The 24,431-nt window shown below is 46.0% G+C and overlaps 1 protein-coding gene across 18 annotated transcripts in view; it reads right to left on the bottom strand.

Moving 5' to 3' along the window:
• The window catches only part of EIF4G3 (eukaryotic translation initiation factor 4 gamma 3), a 140,119-nt gene that overhangs the window by 44,576 nt on the left and 71,112 nt on the right, over window positions 1-24,431 (bottom strand). For 9 of the 18 annotated variants that reach the window (XM_085079721.1, XM_085079727.1, XM_085079728.1 and 6 more), the window contains 6 exons: window positions 18,008-18,028; window positions 17,025-17,204; window positions 15,904-16,018; window positions 12,511-12,611; window positions 9,753-9,875; window positions 5,120-5,255 (listed from right to left, as the gene is read on the bottom strand). In XM_085079721.1, the coding sequence (XP_084935847.1) occupies window positions 5,120-5,255; window positions 9,753-9,875; window positions 12,511-12,611; window positions 15,904-16,018; window positions 17,025-17,204; window positions 18,008-18,028 (676 nt within the window). The remainder of the gene's footprint in view (window positions 1-5,119; window positions 5,256-9,752; window positions 9,876-12,510; window positions 12,612-15,903; window positions 16,019-17,024; window positions 17,205-18,007; window positions 18,029-24,431) is intronic. The other 9 variants (XM_085079724.1, XM_085079729.1, XM_085079734.1 and 6 more) reach the window with 4 other exon arrangements.

Here is a 24,431-nt window from a genome sequence, read left to right as displayed (position 1 = left end):
CATTCCTGCATTCTGTCAAGGAGCTCCAAGGAAGACACCAGAGGTCCCTGCAGCTCACCTGGAATCCAAATTTGAAAATGCAGGCCCTGCCATCCTGAGAAGAGAAGGATCTGGAGAGACTCATTGCAGCCTTCCAGTGCCTAAAGGGGGCTTGTAACACAGGGAGAGCAACTTTTGACATGGACAAAGAACTGCAGGACAAGGGGGAATGGGTTAAACTGAAAGATGGGAGATTTAGATTAGATGTTTGGAAGAAATGTAATAAAACCCCCAAAATCTCGTGCAGAATGAAGTCTCTGCACCTATCCTTTCATTAGCAACAGACTTGGTGATCCCATCCCTGCCACGACAGCTCCCAAAGCTCTGCTGCTTTCAACCTCTTTCTACAAAAGTATGAGCCATTATCATTTAGGATCTTGCAGGAACACTAAACTCCTTCAGGACACTGTCACACCAGCAAAAATCATTCTGGAAAAGCCAGAGGCACAAACCTGCTCTTCAGATTAGGAAGTCAAAGGCCACAATCAACCCTAAATCATCAAACTTCACGTAGAAGAGGTTTGCTTCTGCTGGATTTCTGTTTGGGGCTTATTCAACAGCTCAGCTGAAGGGAGAAGGTTTCTGAAGGAGATCTAAAGGGTTGCTGAAGGAGAACCCATCTGAAACTGCCTGGACTACCAAATCCCATCTTTAGGAATAGCTGGAGCAAAAATGAACTCTGCTTCCAGCCATCGGCAGCCCCAGCAGTGTTACAGAGGTCCATGGCCAAAGCAGTAGTTAATTAACTTAATGAGGCACCCAGGGACATGGCTTTGGAGGAGGATGACAAGTGAGGAGAGAGATGGCAGAGAGTATCCCAACAGCTGATTTTGATTCTGGAGGCTCAGTGGAAGAAAAAGGAACTGGTTTGGAAAAGAAAACGCGTCACCTGTGATTTCTGGAACATCCTATGCAGGAAGTCCTGGAGCATTCCTGATATTTACAGCTCGCTCTAAAGAATTGCCTGGATATTCTCTCTCCAAGTCAAAGGAGAATGCTCAAAAAAACCCCTCAACCAAATGCATTTGAAGTGTTTAGAAAATCATTCTGAGATACAAAACCAGCATGAATCCACAGCTGCGCTTGAAACCAGAGGTTTAACTCACTTCCTTCAAACCACACCTTGTCTGGCCAATGTACTGGCCATGGATATAGGCTGTGTGTGCAAAATCCCAGAGAAAAGTGATTTGAGGAGGGATTTCAGAGAATGAGGAGCAGATTTGGCTAATGAGAAGCAAAATCTGAACTTGAACCCCTATCCCGGAGAGCAAATCTCCAAGTCCTGGCAGAGGAGGAGCTCACCCCTGCCAACTGTTACAGAGTCACATGAACAACTCACAGTTGGGGAGGGAAAACAAAAATCAACGCAATTCATCCCAACTGGATCAGATCCCTCTTCCTAAATACGCTGAGATCATTCCTCATGTTATATTTAGAAAGTATTTACAGGAAGCGCCGGCTGCTCCAGGGGAAATATCAATAGATATTTTTTTAAATTTCCTGATAAATACAATTTTTGCAAAATGATTCCTTAAAGTTTCTTTTCCACACTCAGTGGGACAGACCCTGCTGCCTCCTTCATGGAAAAGCCATTGTTGGGCTGCTGGGTGGTCCTGGTGGCACAGACTGGTCAGGGCAGTGGATGAGGAAGATTTTACTGGAGATAGGAATTTGCTCCTGCTCTGTGGTGTTTATCTGACAATAACTGCTGGGCTCGCTGCCATTTTTCCATCTTTTGTCCTGATGCAAACACTCACGAGGCGGCACTGGGACTGAGTCAGTGTCAGCAGAGGGGCTTTGGAGCTTTCCAAACTCAGGGATCTGACATTAATCTGTTTTCCACAAACTGTGTTGTACATTCTCCATGCCTGATATATTGCAAGATTTGGAAGTGGTTTAAAAAGAGGATAATAATACTCCAAACATCCCCCTGAACCTCTGCAAGTGGAATAAACGTGGGCAGCTCTGATTCCATGGAGTTCTATCCCACTGCACCTCCTGCACCAGCCTGGCCTGCAGCCAGGCTCAGCCATCAGCTTGACCTGGATTCTCCAGCAGTATCCTCGCCTCTGGCAGCCTGGCTGGTATGGACACACCAGGGGCATCTATAGGAACCAGAGCTTGCCCCTAAATAATGTGATTTTTCAGGGTATTACAGTAGCAATTCCTATATCTGGTCCAGTGGAAGGTCAGAATGAGATAAGCTTTAAGGTCCCTCCAACCCAAACCATTCTGGGATTCTGTGAAATGCCAAATGCTTGTCTAAAAAAACCAACAATAACCCAAGGATATTAAATAATGCAATCCCAAATCCAACCTCGGGAATGACTTCCAGACCAAGTCAAAAGGGACTGCAGATCCTGGTCTGCCAGCAGAGCACATGGCTCTGTTCCTGATCCCAATCTGAGCCCAGTAAACAGGCCAGGTGCTGCTCACAGTTACCAACAGCTGCACAACCAGCACTGGGTATCACAGAACCACAGTGAAAAGCCTGATTCCAAACTTCAATAGATGCAAAGGAGCACAGGAGAGGAAGGGCATGGGGAGGATCTGATCTGCAGGATGAACATGGCAGAGGGGACTCTGGAGAAACAACAATACTTCAGCCACGCAGCCCTAGCTGTCACTGCTTTTGTTTCGGAAGCAAAAAAACCCCAACAGCAAAGCAAAAAATCATTTTGATACCTTGGCATGTATTTCCGGACAGTCATGCCCCCCAAAAGTCATTAGTTCAGTTTATATATTATTAACAGTGTTATTAATTACTGACACCAACTCCTACACTGCTCTGCCCCCCCAGGCCACAGCCCAACGCTCTGGGTATTATTCCAGGGCTTTCCCTGCAGTGCTTACATAAATGTGCTCTTTAGCAATTTTTGGACTGGAACAAATGTTTGACTCTTTCTGGGATGGAGCAGAGACAAACACAGGGAAGCTCATCGGTGTTAAACCCCAGTCAAGCCCTGCTTTATGTTTAAACCAGCACTGTCAGAGCTGTGTAACTAAGTAAACACACTTACTTCCAGTTTACTCACAGTTGCCTACAAAGGGATTAACTTAAAGAGAGAGAGAAGAGGGATAAGACCCTTTTTGTCCTGGAAATCCACATTTTCATACACAGGGATGAAATACTGTGAAGGAAAGTGCTGGATTTTTAGAAATCAGAGTTCAAGGAGCTCTTGGTCATATTGTTTAGAGGTAGGTGGTCCTGTGAGGAGCAGGGGGGTGGACTTGGTGATCCTTACAAGTCCCTTCTGGCTGGAGACGTTCTGTGATTCCATGGCTTTACAGCTCAGCCCCAGCTCTCTGATGAGGGCAGATCCATTTCAGTGGTCACCAGTGCCACCAGCACCGTGGTGGTGTGCTCAGAGGATGTCCCTGGCAGCAAGAGGGACTCAGGAATGATGGCAGAGAGGACACAGATGGGGAAGAGCAGCTGTGCCAGAGCTGAGCAGCACCAAACCGCCAAGGGACTTCAGGCAGCACAGCCACAGTGGAGTGCAAGGACATCAGAGCCACCCACCCCTTGTTCAGGTGACACTGGGGACATCCAAGGTTTGCACCAACATCTAGACAGAGCCACAGCCCCCCTTTAAGTGGGAGATGGGACCAGTCCATCCCCAAAAGGTCCTTTTTTAACCTTTTACAACCAATTTCTAGACCCTGCTGCAGTTCAGAGACAGCACTGGAAGAGGGGAAACCTTGATGTCCATGCTATGGCTGTAACAGCAACCCCAGGGACACAGTCCTTGGCTTCCAAGCAGTGACCGTGCTGCAGCTGGGATCGTGGACATCTGCAGCACCAGAGATGTTGGTTTGTCCTCTTTTCTAGAGCTGTGCTCCTCTGAGGCTTGATGTTCCTCTAGCAAACCTCTCCCAGGGAACACACAACAGGACAAGAGGAAATTGTCTCAGGAATTGACTCAGGTTGTGCAAGGAGTGGTTCAGGTTGGGTATTGGGAAAATTCCTTCATGGAAAGGGTGTTCAGGCACTGACCAGGGCAGTGGTGGAGTCACTGTCCCTGAAAGTGTTCAAAAAATATGTGGATGTGGCACCTGGGGACATGGTGAGTGCTGAACGTTGCAGTGCTGGGTCAATGGTTGGACTCAAAGGTCTTGGAGGCTTTTCCAGCCTTGGTGTTTCTGTGACTCTGAATACTCTGAAATAAAAGATCTCAGCACTCCATGACTTCCCTGCACGCTCCAGGCAAAGCCCAGGGAGGCTGTGATGCCATGGATAACTGGGAAGCAAATGGTGGTGTCAGCTCTGTATCCCAGCACCCATCCCCTGACACACATCAGGAACTACAGCTTTCAGTGGCTACAAAATCCCAGTGTGGGAAGAGCCTTGGCCTGCTCCATCAGCCTCGTGGGACAAACCCCTGAACAATTAAAAAATTCTCCCTTTCAATGTACATTATGGAATATCCTGAGCTGGAAGGGACCCATCAGGATCATCGAGTCCAACTCCTGGCCCTGCACATGACACCCCAAGGATCCCACCCTGTGCCTGGGAGTGTTGTCCAAGGAAACGGAATTTTAAGAAACTTTTTCCATCTGTGCCATTTTTACCAAAGTCAGCAAAATCTGCTTTGGGCTTTATGAGACACTTTGCACACTAATGGCTTTTTCCCTAGTTAATGTTGCCCATTCCTACAGGACTGGGCACACAAGCAGCTCTGGGGAAGCCATATGATCCTCTGGATCTATGCCATTGCTGTGGCTAATTATCCAAATGATCCAAAGCCTCTCTGGCTCAAGCATTTCCCTGACAACATGCTGGTTTCTGGAGGATGGCACATGGGTGAGAGGAGTTTCATCCTTCTATGTGCTCTGAAACAACATTTAGGACACAGAAGCTTGAAGACAATTATTTTTAACCAGTTCCACATTAGCAAATTCCAATTAATTCCCTTAGCAACACACTTAAAATGTTCCACCGGAGGAAGAGAAGTTCCTCCCCTCCTATTTCTGCTGCCTGCTGGTCTCCCAGCCAAAAATATTCCAACTAAAACAAGAAAGGAGGGGGGAAAAAATAAACGACTCAAAATAATGAGGGAGGAAATCTCCATGAACCGACCTTGTTTGGAGGCAGGGGCTGCAGTGCCGGGGGTGCTGCCGGAGGGGTGGGAGCTCTCCACGGCTCCAAACGCCGGGGGAACGGGCTCGGGGACCTGGCTGGGCACCTGCTGGCGGGGAGGGACAACAGCGTGAGCCTGGGGACATAAAAACATGGAGCAAAGGCAAGGGGGGAGATCAGATGGGGCAGGAGAGAGAGGGAAAACCAAAGGTAGGGGGAATAAAGAGAAAAAATAAAGAGAAAAGATACACAGGTCAATTGGATAAATCCAAGAGGTGCATGGGAAGGGGAGGGAAAGGTAGCAGGATAAAGGGAAAAGGGGAGAAGGATGATTACTGTTAAGAACAGTAAGGAAGGGACAACAGAGCACTGTTATCAACAGCTTTGCTCTCCCAACATTTCTTCCAGGAGCTGCAAGAATGATTCTCCATGCAGGACACAGACCAAGGCTCCTGAACCTCTCTGTGACTTAAATTCACTTTTGGGACTTGACTCCTTTTTCAACTGATCCATTATTTCAACCCCCTTAGAGATTTAAATCTATTTATTTATTCTCCCAGGTATTTATCAATAGCTAATGTGTGCAGGAGGAGGTGAATGCTGGCCAGGTGTATCTGCACACACATCACTCATTTTGCCAGTAGGAAAATCATTCAGACTGGGGATGGTTGGATGAAAAAAATCCCCCAGCACCTTCTACAACCAGCCTGGGGGGTGGGATCTGCAGGGCAAGAGCAGAATAAACCCAGCTGGGCAGCAATCTGAGGGAGGGCAGGATGAGCAGATTCCCAAAGAACATGGAGAGAGCCTGAGATTGTATGGAAGCACAAAACAAAAAGACCCACAGAGACTGAAGGAGCCCCAGCCTGGGGCAGACACACATATTTTAATTATCTCCCACCAAACACTTCACTTGTGCTCATGAAAGTTTGATAAAATCCTTTGTATTTAGTCTCAGAGTTTAAGGAAGACCAAGTTACTGCATCAGACTCAAAGGTGAGACACTTGTTGGACCAAACAGACAGGGCAAGGCAGCTGTTCCCAAAATCCCCTTAAATACACACCAGGGACCAGGCACAGAAGAGAACAGGGCTAAATTTTCAACACCTAATCCCAAATCAAAAGCCAGGCAGCTCCCTGCAGGTGTCTGCTCTCACCCAGTTTCACACCCATGAACTTCCATGAACATCTACAGGAAAAGGGATTTTTAATCAATCCTAACACAGCAGTGTCCAAGGCATGGGTACCCAATTCCTGATTTCAGACAGGCTCTCAGAAATCCATGCAAAACTTATTTCCCTGTAAAGAGAAACTCTCTGTCAACCTGCTTCTCTTCCTGGGACTCTGTCTTTTCCTCTCATTTCCAGCTTTTTCCCCTGTTGCATCTGAACAGTGCAAGATAAAGAGGGAATTATCTCTAAAATACTATTTTTCACCACTTCAGGAGGACTGGGGAAAAGCACATCTGGAAAAATAAGAATGAAAATTTAAGTAGGGGTGAAGGGTTGAAGTTTTATTTGGGATTGCTCCTCTTTCAGGAATGAACCTGATTGACTGGAGAATGGATGAAGAACTGCAGCCCCAACCTCCAGCCAAAGGAAAGAAGCCAAAGAAAACCCAGCTTTACAAATGACTAGGTTTCAAGAACACTTTCCTCTCACCCTCAGTGATCAGGGCTTTCATTTTATAAGAAAATTTATGAATGAAATCAGTGGGGAAAAAGGAAACTATGAAAAGAACCACAGGAACCTAAGGAGACCAGTGAAGAAGAAACCTGTGAGCTCAGAAACTTCTTGGGTCAGGAAATGTATTTCCTTAAGATATATGGAAAACATTCATTTATTTTGTGGGAATGATATTGCAAATGAATAAATGGTCCTTACGCACTGAGCCTTGCTGCTGCAAAATGGAGCATTTAGAGAGTTTTTAGGGAAAAAAATCCCACTGAAAATTGCTCCCCTGATTTATGATGCTCCAAGGGTTGCTCTGGGTTATTCTAACCCACCACGGCCCACAGACTGAGCAAACACAAGGTCTGACACACTCACTGAGACTTGGAAGAATTTTGCCAGGTAAATAAGAGCATTTACTCTTTCAAAAAGTGATCTTCTGTGGAAGCCAGTGCTGAGAAAATACCCTAGTCAGATTCTGACCCTGGGTTTTCTTTATCTTCCTAGCAAAAAATAGTGTGAAAATAGTGTCCTGTTAGAAACGGATAAATCGTATCTCCATGTACCTCCAGCTTCTCTTGCAGGAACTTTAAAGCACTTTATTTGCTCAAAAGCAATTAAAATACACTGTAGAGGAACAGGGAAAACTCTACCTAAAGCACTTTTTGGTCAGTGATGCTGAGTAAAAAGAACAGAAATGGCTCACACCACACGGCTCATCTTGGTAGTAATGCTCATCTTCTGCGCAATTCCAGTAACTTTTTGATGTTAAGCACAATTCCAGTAATTTTTTGATGTTCAGCACTTAATCTATCGAGAGAAGAGGGTGCTTCGGGCTTGTGTTAGCAAAGTTTCAGGTTTATTTGAGTCAGTGAATAGAGTAATTCAAATCTAAAGGAAAAAATGAAAATTGGAAACTATTATTATTATAAAAGGGTTTCTTTTTCAAATGCAGGATTTGGGACAGGGCTTGGTTTCCAGCACTTGTTGAGGAAGTTCCTTCCTCTGTGTTTGTACCATTTAAATAATTTGAGCACAGATTCAGAGAAAGAAGTTTTATTAGAATTTGCTATAATGCTGAAATCTCATTGGACTGGGAGTCACTTTGATGCTGCCTTGTCAAGCCCTGAGGCTGCACACTCACACTTTGAGTGCTCAATCAGGTGAAATATCCTTGAGCACCCCGAGGAGCAGGGCTTGATCCAGGGGTGGAACCAACAGCAGCAGTTCTGCTCCCCCTGCTCTCTCCCAAGAGCTGCCCCAAGTCAGAAGCATCTCAAAAGTTATGGCTGAATATTGAACATTTATTGACTTGAGCCTGTTCAAAACAGTAACACCCCTCACTGCTGCAATTCCTAAGCACAGTTATTAAGGCACTATTTAATTTCACCCAAGATAGTAAACGTGCTCTGAAGACTTGATTTAGAGAAGCTGTTGGGACAATAACGTTGAATTTCCTGGCTTAAGTGGGCTTAAATTTTCAGTTATGTTACACTAATGAACTTATTCTGGTGAGCCCAATTTCAGAGCTCTTCTGTGATTACCAAAAGTGGTTCCAAGCACCTAATCAAAAGGAAGACTGGATATTAAACAATGGAATATTTGCATACCATGGAGGAGATGATTGGACATCACCGCTGTGCTCTGCATATAAATTACAGCTGATCAGAATTCAGGCCTATTAACCTCCTCTTGAAACACATTTATTTCCTTCTGTTTGACTTAATTGTAGTGCCTTAAAATAGATTTCAGAATGTAAAGATGATCAGGTAAGTGCCTGGATTCACTCACTGTGCAGGAATACCACAGGAAATCCTGACTGGTTCCAAGTCTTCCCACTGCCAATGGGGAAAGTCACATAGCAAGAAGAAATTGGGAGATCTCACCAAGATTCCCATGTCTGGCATCTCTACTGTCTGCTCTCGTGGCAAGAAGTTTAACTGGTGCCTTGCTGCTGCTTGTCCTCAAGAGGGACAGGAGGAGAAAACCCGTGACAAAGCACAAGGTGGTGCCTTCAGATGACACAAGGATTTGACTGAGCTGGGAATGGCTGAAAGCTGAAACCCTGTTGATCTCAGGGAGGGATGTGCAGGCCAGGCTCTCACTTCACCTCAGTGATCCATCTCCCTGGAATCCTGAGCTCCCACTCCAGCACAAGCAGTGTCCCCAGACAAGGTTGTGCTCCCACCTCAGCACAGGATTTTCAGCAGAAATCCTCCACATGGAGGAGGAAAGGAAGGTCTGAGCTCAGGAAAAGCTCTTTCACCTAAAAGCTGCTGAAGTCTGGTGACATCCAACAGGGAAGAACATGGAAGTAATCACATCCCAGCACCAGCTCTGCTCTACAGCCCAGCTATCACCAGTTCTGGGCCTCTAACCAGGGACTTAAAGGGGGTCAGACACAAAGGTGTATGATGAGAAGGGATTTAGGAGCTACAGAAAATTATTTGGCATATTTATAATTTTTCTCTTATGAGAATAATGCATTTTAAAGTTTGAACACCCAGAGACCAAATCTGTTTGGTGAGAAAATTCCCAAACTCCAGTCCTTCTGGTGACTCTAAACCAGCTCCACTAAGGCAGAAAGAGTGATGCAAGTGAAGGTCTATAATCAATCATGTGTGACATGGACTTCCTCAGGTGCACAAGACTTAATAAAAACACCTCCTTTCCCATAGATATTTTGGCTCCTCCTTTAACACTGGAACTCTGAAAAGCTCTTAAAATCTGCTGATACAAAACCAGGGAGGGGGAATGTGCAGCAGCACTGAGGCTCCATATCGACAACCTATGGTCTGGTAAAAATGACCAAACTTGGGAAAAAAAATAATCCCTGAAGAATATTGGTAATTTAGGAGCATCCAGGTGTGTGAGGTGGTCAGAGGTGTGGTTGGAAGCGTGAGGAACCAGGAGTGGTATGGCAAAGCAAAGGTCACAGGGGGAGGAACAGAGCCCTTCCTTACCTGAGGTGGAGTCGGGGTGGAGGTGGGTCTGACAATGGGGGGGGTGGGGTTCCTGCTGCCCCCTCCAGACATGATTTCTTCTGTTATGTCTTTGCCTCCCTGGTTTGGATCCCGGATTCGGATCTGCGGGATTGAAAGAACTGCAATAATAACAAAGGAATAATTCCCACAAGATTTCCCATTATCGCTGTCCTCGTGGAGAGGAGTGTGGGCAGGATGTGCTCCCATCACACCCAGCAGGAGATGCTCTGGGATGAGCTGGTGCTCAGCAGGAACACTGGGATGTGGCTTGTTTCCATGACTTGGAATGCATGGCATGTCATCCTTTCATCAACACCTAATTTAATCAAAACATAATTTAATCATCAACCACACCAGTTCAGTCTAAATATGTGCACCCTGTAATTCAAAAATACAGTCTCTGCTGCTGGAACGTGAGTTTCCTGCAACTGAGAAAATTCAGGAGACAGTTTAGGTACAGAGCTAAGCTTGCCCAGTAGTGGAAAGGACAAGAAATGAGAAAAGGCTGTGTTTTACCCCAACAGGAAACTTGGTGACCTTGCCAACCCAGCTGCTGGGAAAGGGGGAAAGCAAATCAGCAACTTAGTCATTCCACCAAAACAGAGGGAATCAAACAAAAATACTGAGTGGAGGAAAGGGAACTGAAAAAAACAAACTCAAGTCCTGTCAAACTCTGCAGCACTTAGGAAACAAGTGGCATTTTTGGCTCTCTTCACAGCCCCAAAATGGGAAGAAAAAAATATTTTCCAAAATAAACCACTCTAGAACACTCACTGAATCCTCAACTGACACTTGAGCCAATCCGTGTCCCTGAACAGGGGGAAGAGCCAGGATGTCTGGGATAATGTGAAACAGAGCTTTTCATCTCCAGTATAAGAACTGGAGATTCTGATCAAGCTGAAGACAGAGCTCTGTGTGTCTGCCCACCTTCTCCAAAGCTCTTGCCTGAACTCAAGATGAATTCCATGCAGAAATCCAAGCAAACCAAGAGACATCATCACCATTCCCAGAGCAGAGGTCCTGCTGGAAACTACCTTGTGATCATCCCATGGCAGGGTCTGAACATGACAGTCTTTCAGGTCCCTTCTGTGCCAAACCTTTCTGGGATTCTGGGATATAAAATCATGACCGCAGAAGGATTTTGTGATTTGCCAAACTCAGTTTGGTGGGATGGTGGCTTCACTCTGGGTTGTGAACACACAAACTGTACTCAGGATGTCAAGTCTGGTCTTCTCTTATTTTTGATAGAGTTTTTTTGCTAAAACATTTGACTAACCACAGCAACAAGGACCTGCAGTTGGCACTAATTCCTGCCCTCTCCTCCCCCTGACACATAATCAATGGCATTAAAACAAGATTTCCCTGCCTAGAAGTTTGTAGTACTCAAATACTCAACTCATGGTGGATGTGGGTGTGTGCAGATGAATACATTTAACTTTGATTTTTCTCATTTCTCCAGTTGCAACACCAATTAACAAACTGAAACAGCACATTCAGAGAGAAGCATCTCGGGCATTTAAAATCCCTTTTCTGCCTCAAAGAACTCAGCTTGGCTGGCATGGAACTGCCTTAATCCCAGCTGAGCGTGTCTGATCAGCTCTGCATTTCAATGGCATCAAGGATCTGGGCATGTCGTGTTTGGGATGCTGAAAAGAGACTCCTGGGGACTGAAGAGGTGACAAAAGAGCTGCTGAGAGCAGCCACCAAAAAGGCCTTTCCTGTGAGCACAGCTCACACATTGTTCAGTTCTTCCGGTCTCCCAAATCAAATGTCACCTCAGATCATCCTCAAAACTCCAAAGATACAAATATTCTGCATTTTGAGACATGTCCAAGTGCCTTTATTCTCTTCTACCCCCTGAGAAGAGTTCTTTTAACGTTTCCAAAACACTCTTACACAAATAGTGCTGTGATTTCCTTTTCAGTCCTTTACAAATGATTCATTCACAAGTTCAAGTCCATCTTTTCCTGGTTAAACCTTACATTCACCCCATGTATCTCTACTGTCCCCCACCATCCACCTTGAGATGGGTTTAGATTCCATTCATCTGCCTCTCTCAAATTCCCCCAGTGAAGCAGAAAGAGAGGGAATGTGCTCTCCCTACCCACTTTCATAATGTGGTCAGGTTCTTTGCAGTCTGCAAATACATCCACAACTTACTGGTTTTCCACCTTTTTCAAGGCATAACATCCAGTGATTTCTAATTTGTCACTTTGGACCAATTCCCAACATTCTCCTGAACTGCTGAGTCCATTCATTCCCTCTCCTTAGGTACACTCTAAGCAGCAGCACAGGCAGGTGAGGATTCCAGGTTTGGAGAGACAATGCTGCTTTTATTTATGTTTATTTAAACCCAGCAAAATTACTTTCCATTTTGACTGGCTGAGATATCACAATCTCAGAGAGGAGAGCGCCCATGGAAAAATGGAAAATAAGGCACCACTGCAGCACTGTGCAGTGTTTAATTACACTTAATCTCTTTGGGAATCACAGAATGACTGGTTTGGGATGGAAGGGACCTTAAAGCTCATCTTAAAGCATGGGCAGGGACACCTTCCACTATCCCAGGCTGCTCCAAGCCCTGTCCAACCTGGCAGCCACAGCTTCTCTGGGCAGCCTGTGTCAGGGCCCCCAGTGAAGGTAAAGCTCAGGTTGAATCTTAAGAACATTATTCATGTCCTTGCACCTCCCAGCCAGCACAGCCCCCCAGGGCTGTGTCCCCCAGTGCCTCACTCACCGTTTTCTTCTCTCTCTTGGCAGGTGGTGGCTGCTGCTGCTGCGTAGGCACAATGATGGGTGCAGACTGGTACACAGGCTGGCTGGGGTAGAAGGGTGTTCCTGGAGCAGGGGAACGACACAAACCAGAGGGACAAGGTCAGCTGGACTGTTAATGACAGAAAACCAAGTGCAAGGGGTACAACTGGCCACGTGCTCCTCCCTCCCTCCAGAACTTCCAATATCCATCTGGGAATGCTGCATTTGCTCTGCCCTACTTCCACTAAACAGAAGCTGATGCTCCATCAAGACAAGAGATTCAGTCACTACTTCTTATTTGATTTCCATGACCAAAAACTGACCATGTGAATCATCCATTTCCAAGAGTCTGTAGACACCACCGATGCACTGCAAGAACATCCCTAGACTCGCCTGCCTGACAAACAGGAGAGTTTGTTGTTGGGCTTGCTGCTGGTTTATGAAGGGTTTTCTGCCTTTGTAGAGTAATTCAGTCAAACCAATACAAACAATTTGCAAGGTCAACTGCAACCTATTTGGAAGCATAACCAGAAAATTTAATTACAAGCACTGCTCTTCTCATGCTGCAACACATAAAAAGCATGACCACGGTGATGAGTGCAGAATGATGCTGATCACATTCCTAACAGCCAATATGGTTCATTATGGTTTTCTTTACAGAATGAGAGTGGCTCAATAAATAACCAAGTGCTTTCAGACCATGCCAGAGATCAGGGTGGCTGAGAAGAGCTGCCTCCTGCCCATGGATCACTTGTCAGAGGAATGTGTACGGTGCTGCTGGGTGTTTCCCCTTCTAGGTGTAGATGCTGTACTAACTGAGTGCTTGCACTTGCCTCTGCAGCAATCTGATCTATTCTTCAGCTAAGCTAACCTTTAAGAGGGAATGAAAAACTGGATTCTGTCTGTAACCCAACCAGGAGGTCACTGCGATCTCAGGCAAAGGGTGAAATCCAAGAAAGCAAATTAAACCAGCCCAGCAGAGCCTGATTTGCAACTTCCAAGGATGCATTCCACCAGCTGAGAGCTGGAAAGCCCCAGTTTGGAGCCTCCCTGTCTGCATCCTCAGAGTGGGAACTCTTCCCTACCAAAGCAGAGAGCACTGCATGGCATCAAGCAGCTCGAAGTGACACTCCTAGGTGGGCTGAATAACTCAAGAAATGTCTCATTTGAATGTCAGGGTGAGCAGAGCCACTTCAAATCTGGCCTCAAAGTCTCCACCAGCATCTCTGCAGGTTGGGAACCAAAAATTATTGCCCAGAGAAGCTGTGGCTGCCCCTGGATCCCTGGAAGTGTCCAAGGCCAGGTTGGATGGGGCTTGGAGCACCCTGGGACAGTGGAAGGTGTCCCTGCCCATGGTAGGGGTGGCACTGGATGGGCTTTAAGATTCTTCCAACCCAAACCACCCTGGGATTTCATGATTCTATGAACTCTCCTGCTGAGCAGGTGTCCAAGCAGAGCCTGGGTAAGGTGAGGGGACAGGAGGAGCCTGGGACTCTGCAATGTGTGAATTCCCTTCATTTGTAGTTTTCTGCAAGCCACATCTAACCACAGCACCTGCAATGTGATCCCTGCTGGAGTGGCAGCTCCAGCAGAACTCAGGGAACAACTCTCCCTTTACAAAAAATATTTTAAAAACTCAAATCCTGAAAAGAGTAACTTCTGGGAAGAGACAGAGCTTCTGTGACAAACCAAGTGCATTTGCCAGTGCAACACTCTCTGCTTTGCTCCCTGCCTTTGATCGCTTCCAGTTCTCCAACACCCCTTTATTCTCCCTTTTATTCTCCCTCCTAGCCATTGATTATTTCAAGGTCTTTCCCAATGTTGTACAGAAACCCCCTGATATCAGAGAATAATAAACTGCAACATAGAATTATAAAATTGCACTGTCCACCTTCACAAGTTTTGTCTTCCATTGTGTTTTCCCTCATCACCCTCTTTAGGTCCTGCCAAACTGCCAGAATTTTGATATCCAGCAGCCACACTGGCTACAAATCCTGCGGATTATGGAAAAGGCAGCATTATCCATGCCTGGAATATACAGTTAGCTGTTCCCCAAACCTGGCAGCACCTGATGAGAGACTGAGCATTCCCAGTCCCTATTTACAACACAGGAGTAACAGGAGAGAAAGGCAGATAAATACAGGCAAATCCTTGGTTAAACCTTCCCTGCCTGGAAATGTCTGCAGGACAGAGAGCTCTGGCTTCACTCACTGATGCTCCACAGATACAGCATGAAGCTGGAACTGAAAGATTCCAAGATTCTCTGCAAGAAACCAGGAGAGGAAAGGAGCTGGAAATGAACCTTCTCCTAATTACAGGAGTGAAGGCAGATAAATAGCACTAAGCAAGCAGGAAGTAAGAAAACAGACCTGTAACAGCATAAAAAATGAGGAATACTGGGCAATTTCCTCCTCTGGTGGATCAAATTTGAAAAGCCATTGCAATATTTCTTCTATTTTCTCTAGGATAAACCACCAGGAAGTAGCTGCCCTGTAATTATCCTCTCTCCTATTCTGAAATTGCATTACCAAGTTCAAAGGCTTCATGGCAACCTTTCAACGATTCCCATGAGCTCCACACAGACCAAGTAAATAAAATAAAGAAGGAAAAGAGGAAAAATAAGAGACCTTTCCAAATGATACACAGGGACGCTACTGGGTTTTTCCTCACCTTCCAAAGGAATCTGTGTGAGAAGAGCAAACCTGCAATTCTGCCAAGAGAGCAGGGCTGTTACCCTTCAGCCTGGAAGGGAATCAGTCATCCCAAGGCTCTGGAATTCTAATAGAGAATTCCCATGGGAGGCTGAGAATATCTCTGCCCCCAACAGGTGACAGAATCTGAGTGGGCAAGAAGCAGTGAGGATTGATCAACTGCATGAAGAGGCCAAATTTTGGTCTTTTGCAGAGGCTACAGACTCTTCCACTGGACTAAATTATTTTTGCAGCATAAATCCAGGGAAAAACCTACGTGGCTTGTTTTTATCCCTCACTACACACTGAACATGAAGCGCTGGGATAAGAACTGTTAAATGCTGTTAATGCTGGAGCATTCCCAGGGCATGGCACAGTGAAAACCAGGACTGCCAGATGTACCCACAATACCTCAATAAATAATAATGATTGAGCAGGGACTAACAAACAGCCCCATTCCTGGTCACAGGCGATCCTGGGCAGCTGCAGCTTTCCTGACACACTCACACAAACAATACTCTGGGATTTTTCAGGAGTGAATAATCAGGGCTGTGACACCACCAAATTTAGCAGCTATTTGAAGTTCAAACAAATGCTAATCCAGCTTGTTATTATAAATCTTCAGCTTGACAACAGAAAAACACACCAAGAAAAGACTTTGTAAGAACTCTCCAAGCAGAACTTACCATAGGCATTGGGGAATTCTCCAGGCCCTGGACCTGGATAAAAGGGTCCTGGTCCTGGTGGCTGCACAGGATATTGCTGGGGTGGCCCAACATACGGGGGGCCACTGTGACGATACTGGGGGGACAAAAACAACCATCACTGTACAAGGACTTGGGCAACCTGTAACTGAGCCTCTGCCCCAATTAACAGAGATCTGATCCTCCAGCTGGTTAATTACAGCTTCGGGAATCACAGAACTGTGGAATTGTTAAGGCTGGAAAAGATCTTTATGATCTTCGAGTCCAACCATCAACCAACACCACCACCATGTTCACCACTAACCATGTCCCCAGTGCCACAGCTACACATTGTCTGAACACTTCCAGGGATGGTGATTCCACCACTGCCCTGGGCAGCCTCTTCCAGTGCCTGACCACCCTTTCCATGAAGGAATTTTCCCGATATCCACCTAAACCTCTCAAAATGTTACTGCCAGAAGTAAGGTAAAGCCATGGCACAGAGGACACAGGAGCTGAGGTAGAACAGAGTAGAACAGAACAGGTAGAACAGAACTCCTCTGATTGCAGCAATCCTGTGTGCTACGAGGCCCAAGGTTTTGGAGTGCCTGTGGATCTATTAAGTCAAACTAGATATTTTTAAAGCACTAAAAATTTTCCAGGAGCTTGGTTTCCTCCTGTGTTTGAGGGAGACCTCAAAAAGGCGATTGATTCCTCCATGCACAGAAGGACAAATACTTCATACAATGAAGGGACAGAGGCTGAACCACAGAAACATTCAGGTTGGAAAAGCCCTCTACAATCACCAAGTCCAACCATTCCCCCAGCACTGCCAAGCCCACCCCTAAACTGTGTCCCCAGATATCACATCCACATCTTTCTTGAACACTTCTAGGCATGGTGACTCCGCCACTGCCCTGGGCAGCCTCTGCCAATGACTGATCACCTTCCCCATGAAGAAGTTCTCCCAATATCCAATCTAAACCTGCCCTGGCACATGAGGACAAATAAGCAACTACCAGTCTGATTTCACACAGACACATCCCCACCCACTCCTGGCAGGTCCCAAGACAACCCCCATGGAGCAAATGCTGCTCTGCAGCTCCTCAGGTGCCTGGATTTACCTGTGGGATACAGTACTGGGGGCCCTGAGGCATTGGGTAGGGCATTGGCAGGTGGTTCACCATCATGATGTGCTGGTTGGTTTGGTACACGGCAGTCGGGGTCTGTGCTCCGGGACGGATGGAGGGGCTGCTGTTCTGGATGGTGGCTCTTGGAGGCTGGATCTGAGGCCTCTGAAAAAACTAGGAGAGGGAAGAGAGAGAGAAGAGGAAACAAAGAACCGGTTAGACTTTCTGGGGAAGATTTGGAAATATCCTTACAATATTATAATTATGGTATTAGTTTCCAAGTGTTGCCACGCTTCCAGAAAACTGCAGGATAGTCTGTTTCCCTGTGAACAGCAGGGCGATCTATGGCTTTCTATTTTACAAGGCAGAAATAGGCAAGAAACTTTACAAACTAATAATTATCAGTTTGTATCTCCTGAATTTTACAGCTGAACCTTCAAAGCAAACTTCAGAAAAATGAGTTTGTCTCATTTTCTTTTTATAAGGTGGGTTGGCTGCTAAAAAATATCCACCTTTATAAATACGCCAGGGAAATAAAAGATCAAGGCAGCTGTTCCAATTTATCTCCAGAAGAGGTAAAAATCCAGAATTTCACAAAGGTCAGAGGCACCTCATGTCTCTCCTTTACACAAATTGATCCAGGTGACTTGTCCTGCCCTGTTTTCCAAAGGGTGGCAACCTGTCCCAGGGTGGTTCCAAAGTCTCACACCAGGCTGGGATGAAGTGATGCCCCAGGCGGATGGGCCAGGCCCAGGGAACCAAGCAACCCCCTGGCTCAGGCTCCTTCCTCAAGCCTCCCACACTGGGACAGGCAGCAGCAGTCCTGGGGAGCACTCAGGGGCTGCAGGTCCTGCTCTGGAGTCTCGGCAGTCTCGGAGGTCAGGAGGTACGAAATGCACCGAACACTGAGGCATTCACTGACGGAGGAATGACCAGGTGGGACACTGATGCCATGCAGAACCAGGAGTTAGAGTTACCTGTATAGGTCTGAATCCTCCCTTCAATAACGAAGCAAGAAAGCAGCAGGAAACAGAAAGAAAGCCAATGGAACAGCTTACAGATCAACAGGAAGGAATAGGATACAACATGCACCCTAACTGCACACAATTCCAGTCAGCTTCTGCCCTGCTCTGACTCATCCCTTCCAGAAACTGCCAGGAAAAGACACTGAGTGGTACCAAGGAATCCCACAGGGTCAGAAACTCTCCTAGGAAAGTTTTATATGGAAGTATGAAAGTTTAAAAAAAAAGCAAACAAAAAACCCAATCAAACCATGATTTCCTGCACAAAATGTGACATTACAGAAAGACTTAATGTTTACTCTGCTCCTAAAACATCAAATATTTCTCCTTCTGGTCACTTTCAGTGGTACAGAAGGGAGCAGATAAAGCAGAAACCCTGGCTCCAATCACGGATTTCTCTCCTCTTCTGCACCAAGACTGGGAGGGGAAGAAATGCCACATATTTAACTGTTAAGCAAAAAATAATTATAATAATTAGGCCACCACACATCACACTGAATCCTGCTAGCTGCTGTGCAGTGATGTGTTACAGGGAGTAAATGTGCCAGGAGGGGTGAGAAAAGAAGAGAGGGGAATGAAGGAATGAGCTGGGATTATCCAACCCCAGGATCAGGCAGGATGGGGGAGGACACAACGAAGCTGTGATGTCTCTATCCTCGACATGACAATGAGCTTAAAATGGCCATTCTGGTGCTGCTGAGAACTTTCTGACACCTGAATTGTTCCCCACAGCAAACTTTTGCCAGGAAAGCCATGGATGACTCTGTTTCAGATATCCAGACACTGTTAAAGTGAGCATAATGACTTTATGTCCAGCCCTGTCAGCATGGATGAAGAGCTGTCCCCGGTACACTGGAAGTGTGACCTGAACCAGGAGAAGGCAACTGTTTGGGGAAAAAAGTTTGGTGACAGTGGAGAAAGCAAACCAGAAGAACAACATCCTGCCACGGTCCTGCTCTGACAAAACCTTGTGGCTGTGAGATGTGGGGGAGCTACAGGAGTGTGCCATGAACCAAGTGCAGGGGCTGAATTTATGGTGAGAATCACCAGAGTTTGTGCTTTTTCAATATCCAAAGACACCAGAAAGTGCAAAAGTCTTTTTATTTTCACTGCAAATCACTGAGTAATGATTATTTTCTAACCTGTCAGCAGGTTGCAGCACTTGTCTCACTGAGAGAGGGCTGGAGAAATTTAATAACCCCCATGGCTGTGTGTTTCTGCAGACTGAAAAGTGCCAGAGGAAGTGAGACCTCCCTCTATCAACAGCACCTCCATCCACAGGGCAGTGCAGGAAAACCCCCAATGCCAGAGATGGGGAGACTTCACCTATGGAATCTTCTGCTGCACCTACAGAAGCTGCTCACAACTAACTGAGACCATTGAGGGAAAACTCACAGCACTGGAAACTTCTTGGTCATGGACAGCTGCTCATTCCCATTGATTCCAACTGGTCCCTAGAGGCTCATGAGTGAGGCTGCTGGGGACACAGGCTGGGGAAGTGTCATTCCATGGGACACTGGCTGGGGCTCTTCCCTGCCAGAGCAGAAGCAGAAACCCACTCTGTGCTCTGAATGGGAGGTGGCACAGCTCTGCTCTTCCACGAGCACTGAACACATCCACAGAGCTGCTCAGCTGCTCCACAGCAGCAGGAGGGTCTCTGACAAGGAGACTGGATGTCAAAAAAACCTCTCAGAGCCCCTCTGTGTGCCCACACCATCCCAGAGCCAGCTCAGCTTCAGGGATGGAGAGAAAAGGAGGAGAATTCCACCCCTAGCAGGGAGACAGAGCAGCAATAACAGCAGATCCATTATTCCAAGCTTTTGGAAGTGCCCACCTGAAACCTCTCTGACAAAGTCTGAATGACTTGCAGCTACTCCAGTTCCTGTAAGTAAAGCCAGAATTCTGAAGGAAATCCTGTATGGGAGCACTGTGCATCTGAGCTGAATGGGGTTTTACTGTTCTAAACCTGCAGCACCTGGCTGACAAACTGGTTTATGCTCCATCTTTACACCTGGTCCTCCAGAGCTCAGCCAGCAATATTCACAAGAATGTTTAGGAATGTTTTGCTATTTAATTTGCTAAAATAGATGGGCACTCACCTGGGTGTTTTTCTACTTTTTGCTATTTCATTTGCTACTTGATTTGCTAAAAAATCAGCCTTGAAAGGTGAAAGAGATGCATGCACAGGCAACACCTTCAAGTAACACTAACCATGTCCCATGGAAGAACAACAGGAAGTGAAAATCTGATAGATTTGGTCTCTATTTCTTCTAGAAAGTGCAGGATTTGGAGTGGAGCACACCCAGGACCAGAGCAAAGCTTTTGAGAGAAACTCTGCACTATTACCAGCACTTCTTTGACTCCTTCCTTCAAAAATTAAGCCTTGCTATGTCTAATGATGGTCAAATTTTGGTTGTTCAGCAACCAGTGAAGACCTGGGCCATGGTCCTTGAGTCATGTCCCATCCCTTATCTGTCCAAGTCTGTTAGGGAGAAATTTCTTGGATCATCTTGGAGTCAATGCTCCTGAGCACTGAAGTCTCTGATTTCACCCAGGGTTGCCGCCCCTCAGTCCCAGAGGAGCACAAAGCTCTCTGACATTGCTCTTGTCAGCTGCCTGAGCTCAGCCTGCTTCCATAGCCCTAATCATCCCAGCAGCCTTTTCCTCCCTGCTCAAGGAAGTTCTTCTGCAAAATCAAAAGGCAGAATCACACACAGGCTCCACACTAAGTTTCCCCCAGTACTTCCCAAAACTCTAACTGGAAGTAAGTCCCAGTGGTTTAGCTGAAGGTTGCATTGCAGAGATGGTTTCAGCTGATGAGCTCCCACATCACAGAATTCAAGCTTCTCCTCGGCACAAGTGCCATGCTGGGTGTCACCTGCCTCCATGCCAGCCTTCCATGCTGACTGTGTTTTCCAGCTTTGCACTCACTAAATTTGCTCAAACCCACTGTTTGAGCCAGAGGAATTAACACTAATTTTAAGGAAATCCACTCCAAACCTCCTGCCTGCCCCTCTGCACTTCCCTGCCATTCCCTTAAGTCACTGCTCACATACCCTGCCCCAAATCCTTTTATTAACAATCATCTTCTTCACTTTCTTCCCACATCACCCCATGCCCAGAGAAAAAAGATGTGCCATCTGGAAAAAGCAATGATCAAGGAGAGCCCCAGCCCCTTCTGATCACCCACCACTGCCTTTCATGGATTTGCCACTTGCTCTGCATTTCCAGGCCATGGCTCTCAGTGCCAGGAATGCTCCCTCAGACCCCAAAGCTGCACCAAAATAGAAACTTGGGTAAGAGCCTGAAAACAAACCTATGCTAAGCTCAGCCTGGCAAACATGGGCACTCATCCATTTTTTTCCTAGGATCATGGCTGGATGTTGTGATGGGTCCATGGAGCCATATGGGAGGTTGTGAAAGGGAAGTTCACAGTTTTATTATTTACTAAATGATAAAATGAAGGGAAAAAGCCCTTTTTGGAATTTAGAAGTGGCAGCTTCTTCACACACTCATGGATGCAGACAGGGAAGTGACTGCAGCAGCCATTTCCCATCACTTTCTGACTTGAAATACCCCAAAAAGCTACAAAATGGTCAGTTGAGTCAGTTCAGAGAGTGAATTCCCAACATCTCCAAGTCCCAAAGCTTTTTCACAACAGCACCCAGCCAAGCCCATTCTCTGTTGTACAAGTTACACCCAAAGGAACTCAAATAACCCCGAGCTATAACTGGAATAAACTCCACCAGCAGCCTCAAGTGAGAGGCTGAGCCATGAGCAGCAAACCCATCTCAAACACAGTTCAAGTCAAAAGGAAACAACTACATTCCAGTTTATATTTCTGATTTCTGTTTTTAATTACACCAGCCTCTTTTGAGCACCCATTTCTAAAATAAACTCCACACTCCCCAAGTCGCTTCATAAGTGAAGGGTTTTAGGCAGATTCAAAAGTAACAAAAATCTGCATTTTGGAGATCAGGTTAGAAGAAAACTGCTGTTTTCAACTGCGCTTTGTGAGGATCAGAAGCAACAAAGAGACTCCAGAGCCACACTTAGAAGGAAAAAACAGGAAGCTCCATGCACAAAGTGGGAAATGGAACAGCAGTTCCAGGCAGGGAATAGCTATGTCTGCTACAGCATTTGGGGAAAAACACAAGCTAACAGTGTATTTAAAAATACTGCCCAAAATACTTTGCAGGGGCTGATTTCTGTCTCCTTTGAAGAGAGGCTTTCCAGCAGATTCTCAGTGTGTGACTGGGGAATCAGGGAATCCCAAATCAGGGATTACTGATGCACATTTAAGTTTTAGTCAGAACTGCTGCAGTTATTTCATTTCATTTGACTTCAGCCACTACTGTTAAGCACCCTAAATAATCTCTGCTATTTTCTCTCACACAGTGTGGTCACACTTTCTCCAGCATTAACTGGCTCTGTCAACTGCCACTGTAACTGTCCAACTCCAGGGCAGGCATTTCCACCCAGGAAAAAGCTCTGCTTATAAAGCTGCCGTTCAACTTCAGGTGCTTAAATCACACTCATTTGAGTACCTTAAAGATCTAATAATTACAGGCAATAACATTAAAAAGCAATCCATTACTTGCCTAAAGGAGACCCAGAATCAATATAAGGCACATGTTAATAAAAGCTGGGATGGACACAGGGAATTGCAAACCCCACGGTGCTGGCACTGTGTTCAAAGGGAACGTGGAGTTGTTGCAGCAAATATTAACCCTGCTAAGACCAGTTTACTAATTTAGCACTTTTTAGCTTATGGATCTCAGTCTCAAAGATCTCTGTTAGCGTTACACAGTTTAACCAAGTTTAAAAACTCCCATGTGAGGATAATTATTTATGTTGGTCTCGAGCATCCTGTGAGCGCTGGGTTTGGGCTGAACTTGCTCCAACAGCCATGACCTGCACGTGGCCAAAATCCCTCTCTCCACCCCCAATCCACACCATGGGTGTTTTGGATTAAAGGAAATAAACAGCTCATCTACAGCCCAGGTTTCTCTGTGCCTGTCCTGATCCAGCACATGACAGATGTAATCGGGAATAAAGCCTGGAATGTTTTTCTAATGGTGACAGCTTCTCACAGATAATTATAAGCAGATTCAAATGTAACAGAGACAAAAAAATCTAACTGCGATAAAATTGGGAAAACACTTGGAAATGAGAAGTGTAGTAAGGGCAGGGTCATAACCGGGTCCAAAGGAAAGTTCTGGATCAAATTCTGACAGACTGGTGGCAAAGCCCCAGCAGTAAAAGCCCTAGGCACTGGAATATTTCCTCCAAGGCTCTGCTGCCTCACGACTCATGGGCCAAAACCTGCCCAGAGAGAGCTCAGTAAATTTTAGAAGAACATTAAATGGCTCACAGTGAATATATCCCGTGCCTTAGGAATGACCCATGAAAGAACTAAGGAGCTGCAAAGCAGTAATGCACTCCCTGTATTGTGCAGTATAAACACCGACCTGAAGTTAAGGTCAAGAACAAAAGTATATAAACAAGATATATCCCATAGTTCCCCAGGTTGCCCAGTCATCCTGCAAACATTTCTCTACCACTGCCATCCCAGCCACACACAGAAATCATCCCCCCTGTCCCACATGACCTTTGCCTGGGAGCAAACAAGTGCAAATGTCCCATTCTACTCTTAAAACTCTTTTTAAACTTCCAGCCCTGCTCTGGAAGGCTCCAACTCCCTCACTGCACCCTGAGCTGGAAGGAAAAAGGATGATGGGGATTTTGCCCACCTAACACTTCCCAGTTCTCCTGAGACTGAACTTTCCCCATGTTGCTTTTCCCAGTGTTCAACTGCTCAGTACCATGAGTGAAGTGAGAACAAAATAATTCTCCTGCAACAAACCTTCCATGCCTCAAGCATATCCTGACACCACAGGATTAATGGGATTTTTTTTCCTATTAACTTGTGGAAACAACCTGCTCCTTCCAAGGCAAGAGAGCTCTGGGAAAGCTTTCCTGCCTTGTCCTGACTCTTCTCCTCTTTCGCACCAGCAGTGCTGCCTCTATTCCCTCAAAATCTACAAGAAGTATCAGAATCAGCTCCCAGGGATAAGGGTTTTGGCAAAGAGAAATGTAGGAGCTGATAGAAAAGACATTTCCAGACACCTTGACTAGGACAGATGGGCCTGTGTTTCTGCCCTGACACTGGAGAGGTCCTAATTCTGCCACCCCAGAGTTCCACGAGGCAGAGCTATTCCTAATTCTCCTTCTTAACAATGAAGTGGTTCCTTACAAAGTCCAAGTTATGCAACAGGAACATCAGAAGATTCCTACAGGTCTGGCTTTCGTGGGCTAAGTAAAACAACATTAAGCAATGCAATGGTGACAGATAACTGGGGGTATCACACAACAAATG

The sequence above is a fragment of the Lichenostomus cassidix genome, chromosome 21, assembly GCF_008360975.1.
Source record: "Lichenostomus cassidix isolate B80296 chromosome 21, HeHo_3.0, whole genome shotgun sequence".
Lineage (NCBI taxonomy): Eukaryota > Metazoa > Chordata > Aves > Passeriformes > Meliphagidae > Lichenostomus > Lichenostomus cassidix.
Note: the sequence above shows the minus strand (reverse complement) of the source record. Positions and strands in the feature narration are given on the sequence as shown.